This window comes from Helicoverpa armigera, chromosome 19 (genome assembly GCF_030705265.1).
Source record: "Helicoverpa armigera isolate CAAS_96S chromosome 19, ASM3070526v1, whole genome shotgun sequence".
In the NCBI taxonomy this organism is placed as follows: Eukaryota; Metazoa; Arthropoda; class Insecta; order Lepidoptera; family Noctuidae; genus Helicoverpa; species Helicoverpa armigera.
The window spans coordinates 6322293-6336093 of record NC_087138.1 but is presented as its reverse complement, the minus strand read 5'-3'; the positions used below and the strand labels follow the sequence as shown (position 1 = coordinate 6336093).

Here is a 13801-nt window from a genome sequence, read left to right as displayed (position 1 = left end):
GTCCAAATAAGGAGGTATGCAACCTCATTAGAATTAAGAATTTTTATTATGACAGTTGTCAAAGTTTTTTGTTCGGATTATAGTTTTCTTTTCCTTTCATAGTTTTATTAAGATTTTTTTATTTTCTAATCTCAATGTAACCACTATGTAAATACAAGGCATGAGTACCTACAGAAGGCGATGAAATTTTTAATTCAATCAGAAGGAACCTCAGAACACAATTCTTCATTTTGGTCCTTCGAGCCGGATTGTATATCAATTTATATTGAAAACGCGCCTAGGACACTAAAAACTCTTGGAAATACAATCATTAATTCATCGCTTGATTTACCTATATTTATGAAAAACGTCTTTCAATAAATTACTACAAATTCCAACACTATATGAAGACTTTATGAGCGAAGGTCTTGGCCACAGTAATCTATTAAAATTTCAGAAAAAATCTTCAAAGTAAGTGCACAAAGTTCAAATTAATTGTGGATTTTAATGAATGACCGCGGTCGTCCTCACATTAAATACAGGGTTAAGTTCCTTTACGCTGGTTTGCGGAATTTTAAATAATATGTTCATCCAGTGTGCCCATTCAGGTCACACTTATAATTCGTACTCCATCTGTATAATAATAGGTGTAATCCTCTTTTCTTTTCAGGAGAAGCTTTCCTTGAAGCTGAATTGAGACATTCATTCCTAGATCTTTCGGTTTAAACTTTAAGTTTAAAAGGTTCTTACAAAACAAACATAATTTTGCCCAACTTTAGAAATAAACAAAGTAATATTTAATCAGTGAAAGTCCTTTTAACTTCAATGGGGGCACACAATTCTAGTAAGTCAAATGCCACGAAAACAACTATTAAATTAATGTGTCCCCAGTCGCTAATAATAGTGTGGACCAATCCGATTCGGCTTTTGGACAAAGACGGGAGATATGGGCGTCACTTTTGTTGGAAGAGGCTTTTAGGTAAACCGCTTAAGAGCAGATCGATTTCAGGATTATGTGCGCTTACGTAGTGTGGGGTCAAACTGTTTAGCAATACCTATTGGTAATTTTGGCAACGATGTTTTGCTCCAAAATGATGCACACTTTGCTGGGACATCGTAGGACAGGATATAACTGAATGTGCAAACGTTTTCCTCAAAGGGATAAGCTAAGTTATAACCATTACACTTCAAGTAACTACTCAGTGATTGTGATCGAATTTAAGTTTAGGATACCTTATTGGCACAACTGCTAAGTTTCTCTCATAGAATATTAATGCGAGTATATGTTTTTAAACGAGACAATACCAATGATGTTTGGATTACAAACATTTCTTACGCAAAATTCCTGTTAAGATCAACTCCCTGACATGCGCCGCTCAGCCTCCGTCTATTTTTCCTCCACAAGCGGTCTACAGTTAGACTGTAATCATAGCCATCTGGATTCAACACTGGTATTACGTGCCTGAAAATAAGATTATTCTGGAAATGATGTTGCGAATGCATTTTTTGTGACCTTGATATTTGAAACAAAAGTGCCAAGCATTAGTAGTGATGTTACCGATACATCGTATAATTTTTTTATAGCAACTTTTTTATAGCAAAAATTCCAAAGTTTCAAAACGACTTGCGACCTGACGGATATATATAGTATATATTTTTAAGTGTAAATAAAACAAACGGATGCACAGCAAAAATGAAGTGGTTGAAAGTGAAAGTCAATCTTATCTATCATTGGATGATGGCCCTGAAGAGGCGCCCCCCGCTACGTTATTTTTAAGGTAACTGGGGTTTGAGCGTACACATAGGGAAGGTGCATAAATCCCAATGTATGGGGCCTACCAATGTGACTGCGCCAAACCCTACACTTATCTTAGCTACACCAACTCTCGATCTTAAAAATCTGTTTCCATACCAGTCTCTTTTCTTCATATACTCAGGCTGTTTATCGTAATTCTTCACCAAGTTGTCGATGAAGTATAGTGCCGAAATCACACTGGTCCACTCCCGGCCGTGCGTTCCACCGTCCACAAGTATTGCTACATTGTAACGTTTGCCGTTCGATATTTTTAACGCCTGAAATTAATATACATACAAACTTATATACTAGTTAAAGAAAACCTCAAGAGGAAACCTAGACTCAAATAAACCGGCCAAGTGCGAGTCGGACTCGCGCACCGAGGGTTCCGTACAAATCCTGTACAGATAAAAAGTGAGTCTCGCGCCAACCGTTCAGTTTAGACCAATCATAGTTATGGTAATTTCGTGAGATTCAAAATAGTTAATATTTTTTATTTTATAATATAACTAAAATAGTAGGCCAGCACCTTGTAAAAGTTATTTTATTAAAGTTATTTATATACAACATTTTATAGTCATCATTCAGAAATTTGATTGAAAATAACTAATTATGTCTTAAAGGTCATTGGGCATATCTGACCCGCTTTGTAAAAAGTGACGGACATGAATCAAAGTAGTTTTAAATCGTGGAGAATGGTATGACGTTTCTTTGAAAATAAATATTTTATTAAAAATCCATGGAGACGAATGTCCAGGATCGTTTGAAAAATATAAAAGACAAGCAGTTTCAGAGGATTGTACAGGTTGCAATGCTAGTTTTTATTGTTAAAGACTTTTCATAAAGAAGGAAGATGCCAATTCGAATGACCAGGATCTGATGAGAATCTGGAAACCCTGAGAAATCGATCTTGAATATTGTAGGCATGCATCGAGTCATAACCAGACATGTGAGTATATTTTTGAGGGTACTGGTAAACGGTGAAGGTTTGGAGCTGATTTGATTATGGAGACCACAGAGAGTCGAGGGAACTCCTGAACGGTATGTTGCAACTACCATGTGCTTGGGCTTATTTTATTCGTATTGGCTAAGACTTTCCACATAGATAGGTTTGACTGCCATTGTGTGATCGATAGCAAAGATCAGATATAGTTATGGGAACTCCTTTACAATTTATAACGTAACCTTGTGTTGGAGCTTATTTTATTTTAGGTGATGAGAATTCACTACTAACTTGGGTTAAAGCAGCCATTGCAGGAATGGGATCTTTTATTTTTGAGGGATTAATCACCTAACGAGCCCCAGTTTCAGGTTTTTTTCGAAACCGCCTGACGACTTGTAGCTGTCGAATTGTAACAACGACTTCTAGAGAGTAGGATTCGGGGCTGCTGGCTTTACGTTTCTAGAGCCTTGACAAAAGTGTAATTCTGTCCCTTTCTTTGTTTTATAAAGTCGGCTTTATTTTATTTTGTAGCATTTTACACACAAATCCAACTTCAAACATATAAACAAGCAACAAGAAAACAAAAGCAAGAAAGAAATTAAAAAGATGTTAGGTGCATCGGTCTAGAAGTCGGTGTCTAGAGGATGCATCTATATTTACCACCGAGATCTAGACCGATGCATATAAACAGTTTTCTTGTTGTTTTTAGAAGTTGATTTATTTTTTGTAAGAGTTTTTATTTTTAACTTTTGTGAAAAGTTCTCGTCAATACGAATAATACATATAAGCCCAAACACGACGTAACTAAAACATACCGTTAAGGAGTTCTCTCGACTTTCTCACGTCTCCATCATGAGGTAAGCTCTAAACCTTCACTGTTTGATAGTATCACCAGACATACATCTGAGAATCAAGTTTTAATCCTATGCATGCCTACAATTTCTGATAGTTGCCCCTCGATTTCTCAGGATTTCCATCATCAGATCCTGACCTGATGACAATGGAAATAAACGGTGAGTATACTCTTTCACTACAAAGAAATGATTTCTCAAATCCGTCAAACGTGGTCGTTTAAATTCATTGAAATGAGGAAAATATTTGATGTTTACACCTGATTTGCTCTAGATTCCCATGGTTAACATTGATACGACTAATGCCATAGTAAATCAGAGCCTTATATCATTATACTGTGCTATATTTTGTTCGTGTCCGCCGTGGGTATGGTTTCCATACTAAGGTGCCCAATGACCTTTGAATGATTTAAAACTTTTCACAGTTTAGAGGCAACTATATTTAAGAAGTGTTTGATATGAATTTCACTTTTTATTCAAAACTTTAATATCTCTACGCGTTCATGTGAAAAAGGGTAGGTAGTAAGTTTATAATCATTAAAAAAATATTTTATGTCATGTAAGCAAAAATAATATTTTAATATTTTATGTAACTTCAAATTTATCATTTTCGCAATTTTTCCTTTATCTGTACTATATAACGTTGCTTCGTGCCGAATTTCAAGTTTCTGAGTTCACGGGAAGTACCTTGTAGGTTTTGATTCCCTAGCGTGTGACGGAAATTCGTCTAGGGTGTCGGTAAAACTGCTGTATCTTTTGATCGCTTTAACTTAGAAGTTTGATTTTTTCATTGCTTAAAGGGACAATAGACCTAGGTATTTGGTATAAATTTCAATTTGGTACCTTTATTCGTTCGTGAGAAATAAGGTAGTAAGTTTCATTTTTATTACATTATTAATTTCATTTAACTAAAAAATGTGATTTTCGCAATTTTTCCTATATTTGCATTATATGACAATGCTTCGTGCCAAATTTCAAGATTCTGAGTTTACGGGAAGTACCCTGTAGGTTTTGATTCATTTGCGAGTGTCGAAAATTTGTTGAAAATATCGACATAATCGGTTGTATCTTTTGATTGGCTTGGCTTAGAAGTTTGATATTTTCACAGCTTAAAGGGGCAATAGACTAGGTCTAGGCTACGAGTATTTCATGTGAATTTCAGCTTGATATGTCCACGCGTTCTTAAGATAAAGGGTCTTGACAGACAGACAGACAGACAGACAGACAGACGGACAACAAAGTGATCCTATAAGGGTTCCGTTTTTTCTTTTCGAGGTACGGAACCCTAAAAATCATCTCTGCCTTAAGCAAGCGTGGTGATTAACGCTCACACATTCTTTGTCTGTGTTTGTACTCCATATTGGGACATAAAAAGATGATGATGATGAATTCCATCATCCTCCGAGCCCTTTTCCCAATCATGTTGGGGTCGGCTTCCAGTCTAACCGGATTCAGCTGAGTACCAGTGCTTTACAAGAAGCGACTGCCTATCTGGCCTCCTCAACCCAGTTACCCGGGCAACCCGATACCCCTTGGTTAGACTGGTGTCAGACTTACTCCATACATATGTTGATGAATTCCATACATGTATGTATTCTATTCTGGTAATAGCTTCTTATCTATGTGCAGCAATAATTTCTCTAGGAACACAAGTGATCCACATCAAATGGCTTGAGTAAGGTCATTAAATAGCTAATAAGAACTGTAGAAAAATTAAAAAAAACTTACAAAGATAGGATTTTTTCGTGGTGAAGTCTTCCCAAGCTCTGTGAGCGAGCAGTACTTGGGATAATCTGAAGCCAACTTTCTTAAATATGTGTTGATTTCAGCCAGAGACGGGTACGAAGTCCAGGTAAACGTACTTCCCGATAAAGCTTAAAAGTTTGAAAAATTAAGAAGCTATTAAGTATTTTTTATTATGTCTACCAAACTTTTATTTAATAATATTTAAATCAGATCTCCCAGATGCCCATATGTACCTTATGTATGGGCAATTTATGAGACAGATTTATGCAACATGAATCCTCGATTTTATCCTGACTATCATAAATCGCAATAACTCAAAACTAGAGTACTACTGTAGTTCAAAACTAGAGTACCTAAGTAAACTGTCATAACCTCTTTTTCATTTCTTCTGATTTTAACCCACTAATGTATACTTTAAGGTATCTTATATCACATAAGGGGCCCATTATTGGTCTAGTTGAAGTTAATAAAACACGCCAAGTTACTTAGAACCACAAATTTATTATACGTATGTCTATTCCATTAGACTACGAATGCTATTCTAATGTAGGCTCGCCGAATCTCGAGACGACACTTAATGTTACTTCGAATAAGATTAAGTTTACGTGATGCTAAGTTTACCTACTAGAAATATCTTTGGCACTTATAGCTTAGAATGTATTTCGGAATTTAATTTACAGATAAATGGATTGCCAGACAATTTATCACAGTTACAAGTATCCAAACGTTTTATTAATATATTGATACTGAAACAAAATGCTGCTATAGGCAAAGCTTTTTTCTGGATTGATTAGAAATATTGCAAACCGCTTATATGGGGAGATTATAAGCCCCCAAATCAATTACAGAACTGAGCTCAACTATTTTCTTCATTGGCTAAGGGAAAGCACGAGCGACCGATTGCAACTTTGTCATGTTGCCAAGTGAGTTTCAAAGAACCTATATTTAAAATGCTTATTCCGTGTCCAACCTAAAGTGAGGATAATCTGAAGAACTATGTTATGTTTGATCCTAAATCCTCATGCTTTCATATTTTTGTATAAGTGGATGCCATCGCCTGGTAGCATATTTATAAGAAAAATCACATCGGGAGGAACAGGTTCAAAAAATTACTCATCTGCGTGCCGACTTATGAGCCCGATCAAACCATCGACCGACTAAAAGTTTTGCAGTGTAGTATCAAGGGGTTTCATCTCCAGTTGAATTACCATTACGTCTGGTGGGGAAGGTCTTCAATAAAGCCTCATCCACTGTCTGTCTAACATCGTCTATCAGCACTCTGTGGGAAACTTTGTGATCATCTAAAAATGATGCTAAGTCCTCCGCCTCATCTTCATAGATCAGAAAATCTATCGTCCTGTTATCCCTTTTCCATATTTCTTCAGTAAAATGTGCTGTGAAAAAAAATATATTAAAAGCTTTCGTTAGCCTTCATTTGTATTTAATAATAGCAAAACTCCCATATTTATCCTCATACCCCTATTATTTATTACGGAGAGCTTCAACATGTGACGTCACGGATGACTAAGTACTCCAGCTCCTCCAGAACATTCGAGGAAACCCGATAAAATACGTCCAAACATTTGTAACAAAATCAAACAAGTTTTTTTCGCGTACTGTTATGCCGACAAAAACTATTCGTCTTAGCAAAGCCCATTGACTTCTTTATGGGGGGTAGTTCCATTGTGTCGGGCCTCTGCTGGGTCACATTATGAGGATACCGTCTTCTTTGGCGGTTAAAACGATTACAGTGTAATGGGACGGAAGACTGTTCCATACTTATACTATAAAAGGACAGATACGTCTTGTTTATCTTTCTTTTGGAGTTTAACGGACTGGACGTTCTTGTTTGAAAAGAAAGAGGACTTTAGTGATAGATACATACAGACATATACGTATTTTGATTAATTTGAATACCAAGAGCTTTTATTACTACTCTGTATTTCTGATCAAGGACCGACAGAGGTATCACTGAAGAAGACTTTAGTATGATAATTAGTCCTCTATATGTCTTAAAATAAACTGCGAATATAGGGAACCCACTTGCAAAAATTCTTATGGAAAACTTATCAAAACTTTTGCAAGCCTACACAGACCGCCAATGTAGTGTAATTAACCTAGTCTTACAAAATAATATTATTACCTCTATCATAGAATTCCTCTATAACATCATCATCTAAATCACCTTGAGCTCTCCACAATTGCACACCACTTCGTTCCGTTTCATTCACATCAGCCAAAATGCCTGAAACTATTTAATTTTGCAAGGATAAAAAGTAGTTAAGACCACCTTCTCTTATGCCGTATAATCGTCAATATTTCACGTGACATTGAACGTAAAATAATTACTCAAACAAACCTTTTACAATGAAAAACAAAAGAACTTTAAACAAAGTCATGTTTACATTGAAAAATTTAATCAAATCGTCCAAGAGTATTCGATAAGAATTTTATTGATGTTAAACAAAAGTACATTTACTTAGAAAATTAATTGGCTGTTTTATTCTTTGTACAAAGAACATTCTTTCTCAGTGTTATACCCAAGACCTAGATTCCTAAAACACTTTCTGTTTAAACAAAAGAAATGCTCCATTAAAAAGCTCAACACAATTCTAGAGGAATTAGATTAAACGAAAAAATACTTGCAAAGAAATATATTGCCTACTTAAAAGATAAAAAACAAATATTAAGCGACCTCTAGGGATTTTTCTCGAAGCTATAAAGTGACTTAAAAGACGAATACTTTTTTCTTTTTACTCAGAAATTAATCTAAAATTGCAATAAAACGTTACAGGATTACAACATAAGTATACGTCTTTCTAATTCTCACCTTATCAAAATTAATGTGGGTTTGTGTATTTGTTAAGTTATCACTCTAAAACGGCTGAACCACTACAGATGCTATTTGGAGTGTAATATGATAAGTAAATTTTGGTAGGGGTGGGTAAAAGATATTCTCTAGAAGTCTAGACTATGATTAAGACAATATAGCAAATTAAAGCCATCAAAAAATCAATTACATGCTGTTAAAGAACAATGAATGACTGACAAAGTTGCACCTCTAATAGGAGCTGTGACGACATCAAGTCTATTACAAATTGAAAGGCAATTTGAGCATTCAAACACTTTGAACAGAGTAGTTCGACACGATGACACGAATAAGCTCAAAGTTCAAAGCTAACTGACTCTAAAACGACTAGCACTTTGGTATTCTCGTTGAAAAGTAGTTTAGCCTCTATCAGTCAAAAGTATTTTTCAGGACCTTTTTCGTAATTATCTTGGGTATGATGCTTAACTTAGAGCCGTTTTTAATTATAACTAACTTAAAATTGGACGTAATTTTTATATAGAGACTTAAATAATATCTACGCAAAAGTGAGTACAAGTTAAGAAGTGTAAGAAAAATAAAAAAAAAACATCGCTGTTATTTATTCTTATTTAAAAGTTACGAAAAATATGTAGCTATTCAAAATGATCCGATTTATATGCAAAAGGACTACGATATACAATGTTGGCTGTCCAAAAAAATCACAAAGTAATCCTTTCAAAAATGCAATGCTAGCAAATCTGGGGCTTATCAGATAATCCTAGGTAACTCAGTGCAGTGACTAGTTGTTAGGTTGGCGTTTGTGAATCCTAATTACGTTTGTGTTGGCAGCTAATCTAACAGTATGTGACGCGGTGTTTGAGGACATCTGTAATTGGGGACGATTTGAACCGTAGAATTCATTAAGTAGTGGAAATAACGAGAATTTTAAGTTGGAATAGAAATATAGTACCTACTTAAAAATGCCAATGCTGGCTGAATTTTATTTGAAAAGGCAGCGGTAATTCGGAATTGAAAATCCCAGTATAAGTAATGAAGTATAAATCTGATACACACAAATGCTGTTTACGTAGAACGTTAAGAAAACATAAACCTATATGACGCAAAAAAATGTGCTTAATTCATTAGAGAAACCAGGTGATGTAAATATTCTAACAAAAGCGTGAACGCCAAGATTACAAAACATTGTCACGTAACACATGATACACAATACACATTTCTGTTTATATTTTATAGACATACTGTCAACGGCATACGTTCTCATTTCCAATACATAACTTGTGACGGGTGTTCCCAGATTTCCAGTATGGGCCATTGTATTTTGTGACTGCACATAAATTGGATTTACTATTGAAATGACGACTGATTGGGAACACGGTACATTTAGATGATTCTATTTAGAGGCGTGTCAATGTCTTCAAATTCATCAAAAAGAGGTTTGGTGAGAATAAAATAACAAATCAGGTTAGGATTCAGTTTGAATGATAAAGTTCTGCGACTAGGCTTATGGCTGGGCTGATGATCAGCAGACAGTTTATTTATAAATCGTATAAGATCACCGTGAACTATTTTATTGGTCGTTCTGGTGCTTGATCTTTGTAATGAGCAAAGTACCAATATTGGTTAGGCTAGTCATTAAACATCAAACCAACAGCCGACTGAAAATATGAACAATAAGCTTTTACTAATTGACAAGGATGAGTGATGAAACAATATACCTACCGATGTGTGTAAATTCTCTTATAGAAAATAAACCTAATCCCGAACCTTAACCTACTTCGGGTTTCATTAACCGAGTTTACGGGTTAATCTTAAGCTTTGGGTGTTCGACTGACCCCGATTTTAGGGATTAAAACCCCGGAAAGGTTCACTTTTTTACATTTTATGTTTAACAGTTTTCAAAACTTCTGTTTTTTGTTAGTGGAAGGTTAAAAACACGAATATGTATGTCTGTAATAAGACGTGCACCTTTAAGCCCAAGGGCGGATCCACCGTTGTGGGCACGATGGGCATGCCCACAACCTTATTAGACTTGTGACCTCACACTTTTACGGTCTTTTGAAATCGATAGGCTGATCATAACACAAGGGAACAAAATAAGACTTTTTTTGTTGCATTATTTTAATTTTATGACTGCTGTTTACTAATTCGAGGTCACCATATTTTTTTCTAACAGCTTTAGTTTTTGAGGTACTTTTGTGTCCCAAAACTCAAAAAATTCGCGGCTTCTTCACTTTGCGGTGATTTGAGTCCAATGTCGAAAACGTTCGTTTAAGTTAAAATTTAAAAGTAGAAGAGGATAGCACCCCCATAACGCCCTCTTTCAGCACTTTCTGGTTAAGAAGAAGCGGTGAAGAACAAACTACCCAGTAACACAGCTGTCTATTACCATACAATTATTATTATTTACAATAGGCACTATTTTAATTTTTTTTGTTGTTTTTGGTACTGTTTTGTTCCAAAACTCAAAATAATTTCGCGCTCGCTACGCTCGCGGTTTTTTCCCCTCAGAAGTTACTATTTTTACTTGTTTGGGTGAATTCGTGTTCCAAGATTCCAAAATTTTGCGCTCGCTACGCTCACAGCTTCTTAATTAGTCAGTACTTTTTTATAATTTCTTTAGGTAATTTGTGGCACAGAACTCAAGAATTTTGCGCTCGCTTCGCTCGCGCAACTTTATACGCTTATATTCTGCGTTTTCGCTTTTGGTTTTATAACTTGGTACCTACAACAAAATCTAAAAATTTTCCGGCTAGGCTACGCTCGCGCAAAAAAAATACTACTCACAATCTTTCCATACATAGGGGTGCTTTAACAATGATTGCTCCCGGTATATTTTTTACATCGGGTCCGACTTCCTCCTAAGTTTATTTTCTTTCCTAATGACAAAGTCCTGATGCTCAGAAAAAAGAAAATAGTTTAATTCAAAAGTTCATAAACGACTTGCATGATTGTTAATGAGCATGTTCATGCTCCGATTTGTAGGTACGCCGGTAGCCGATTTTCTAGTAGCTGTGACCACAACCTTTTTTGAGAGCTGGATCCGCGCTTGTTTAAGCCTTTAGGTGCGGAACCCTAAAAGCTCGCCTACCTAAATCTTAGGTATCTAGACATTTTTCAGTAGCAAGTCCTCCTCATATTTCTATCATCCATCGCGCGAACATCCTGGCTCAATAAATAATTCGCTCCAATACTGTCACCCAGGCGAGCTTAGACATATGAATCCTAAATCTTTTATTTATTAGGTACAAACGCTTGATTTACTGATTTACTCTTGTGCAAGATTTAGGTTCGTATATTGGCGATAAAAAATATTTTTGGGTACTCTCTATCTATACGACAACGGAGTCTCTCACGACAAGAAATATTTTTTTTTTTTGCAAGCAACTCGTTTAAACCCGAGGAAAAATCGGCATATCCTGTAATATACTTACTAACATCGCTTAGCAAGGCTTCTTCCACCAACAAATGATTTATTTACTACAACGCAAACGGAAAGGTTACACGTGTCGCTAACATAAAACCAACAGACCAAACCTTCAGGAAAACAATGTGTTTTCTTTATAAATATAGAAGAGTTTCTTCTAGAAATATTGACGGTATTATGAAACTCATATTTTTGTGGAAATGGCCAGTGTGGTGGTCGTTTTCTTGTTAGCGTGAGATGCGAAAGGATAACAACACTAGAGATTATTCAGTCTTAGTTATAACTAGTCTTTGTACTAAATAAAATTGTGTGGCAGTATCTTACAGCTGAGTTTTATAAGTTGGAACTTTCAGCTGTTCTTGGCACGCGTGGCCGTTTCAGATTTTTACATTGCAGGGGTATTATATATCATTTTTACACGCTTTTTATTAGCTTCACCTGTATGTTTGTATGTTTGTAGGTTTGTCTGTAACCGACTTCTTTGGGCGCGATTTTGACCCACTTTAAACGGCCAGATTTCGTTCAAACTTTGTAGATTTATTGAGGACCGATGACAATACACTAATTTGATAAAATTATTCCATTTTTAACCGACTTCCCAAAAAGGAGGAGGTTACACATACACATCGATTACTCCGAGGTTTATAGACCGATTTACGTGATTCTTTTTTTGTTCGACTCGGAATAGCTGCCAGTTGGTCCCATAGTCATCAGGTCAGGATCTGATGATGGAAACCCTGAGAAATCGAGGGCAACCTTCAAAAGTTGTAGGCATACATAGGGCAAAAACTTGACACTCAGGTGTACGCCTAAAAGCACTATTCAACTGTGAAGATTTGGAGCTGACTTGATGATGGAGACCAGAGAGGGTCGAGGGAACTCGACAACTGAATATGTAAACTACCTCGTGTTTGGGCTTAAATTATTTGTATTGACAAGACCTTTGCAACAGTGAAGGTTTGGAGCTGACCTGATGATGGAGACCAGAGAAAGTCGAGGGAACTCGACAACTGAATATGTAAAATACCTCGTTTGGACTTATATTCTTTGTATTGATGAGAACTTCCCACTTGTATGGATAGTGACAACTATTCGTATCACTGAAAAGCTTTAAATAAATAACCTTTTTACAAAAAAATTAAACCAACTTCCCAAAACACTAAAAAGCAAAAAAAAAAACGAATTTTAGGTGCATCTGCCTAGAAGTCAGTGGCAAAATTAACTTAGTAACATCCATTAGACACCGACTTCTAGGCTTTTCAATTTGCAAAATATGATTTTTGTTAATTTATATAATTTTCATCTATAGTCGATAAGGTAAGAAAATTAATTAAAATTTTCTAGAATTTTTCTCTACAGTCGATAAGGCAGGACTCGATGTTAATTTTTATTTCCAATAATTATCTTTAGCCGTTTTCTCTGATATTGACAAATTTTTGTATACTAAAGAGAATTTTAATTCTACAAAACAAATATTAGTTTTAAAACAAACTAAAAAGTAGAAAATAAATAATAGTTTAAAAAAACTAAAAAACACGCTTTTTATAGAAAAACGAACTAAAAAATAGAAAATAAGTTTTAATGAATTTAAATTAAGAAAACAATGTTAAAAATTTCAATGAATATAAATTAATAATAGTGTGAATACAAAAAAAAATATTTAAAAAAAGCGTGGGGTGCTTTTTAAGATATTATCGAAATGAAACAAATGAAACAAATGAATGTACTCATATCTGTCAATAAAATATTTATAACTATTGACACCATGCACCCCACGCTTTTTTTTAAATATATTTTTTTGTATTCACACTATTATTAATTTATATTCATTGAAATTTTTAACATTGTTTTCTTAATTTAAATTCATTAAAACTTATTTTTTATTTTTTAGTTCGTTTTTCTATAAAAAGCGTGTTTTTTAGTTTTTTTAAACTATTATTTATTTTAAATTAGGTTCATCAAAACTAGATTAGAATTATGACAAATGTGTTCGGAAAATGTTAGACGGACGTTAATCACGTGTTTTACAAAGAACCTCCAAAAATTTTTTCTCAAGTAGTAAGTAAGGCCAATAATGATATGAGTATCTGCCAAAATCTTGAAAATACGCAGGTATCCTATATTGAAAACACATTGATGCGTTTAAAGTCATTCTATCGCTACTGTTTCACATAAAGGAAACTTTTAATCATTTCGGAATATAACAGTTAAACCATGCTTACTATACCTTCTG

At 34.9% G+C, this 13801-nt stretch overlaps 1 protein-coding gene and 1 non-coding gene across 2 annotated transcripts; both read right to left on the bottom strand.

The window, feature by feature from the left end:
- Positions 1–1311: 1311 nt before the first annotated feature.
- LOC135116661 (carboxypeptidase B1-like) lies at positions 1312–5134 on the bottom strand. Its single transcript, XM_064039571.1, has 3 exons — positions 5126–5134; positions 1892–2052; positions 1312–1441 (listed from the first exon to the last, which is right to left on the bottom strand). Exons 1-3 carry the CDS (start codon positions 5132–5134, stop codon positions 1312–1314), a joined length of 300 nt encoding a protein of 99 aa, XP_063895641.1.
- Positions 5135–5301: 167 nt separating this feature from the next.
- LOC110373257 (uncharacterized) lies at positions 5302–7588 on the bottom strand. The gene is made up of 3 exons (XR_010277395.1): positions 7458–7588; positions 6523–6708; positions 5302–5442 (listed from the first exon to the last, which is right to left on the bottom strand). It is a non-coding gene; the product is annotated as an uncharacterized LOC110373257 (transcript).
- Positions 7589–13801: the final 6213 nt, after the last annotated feature.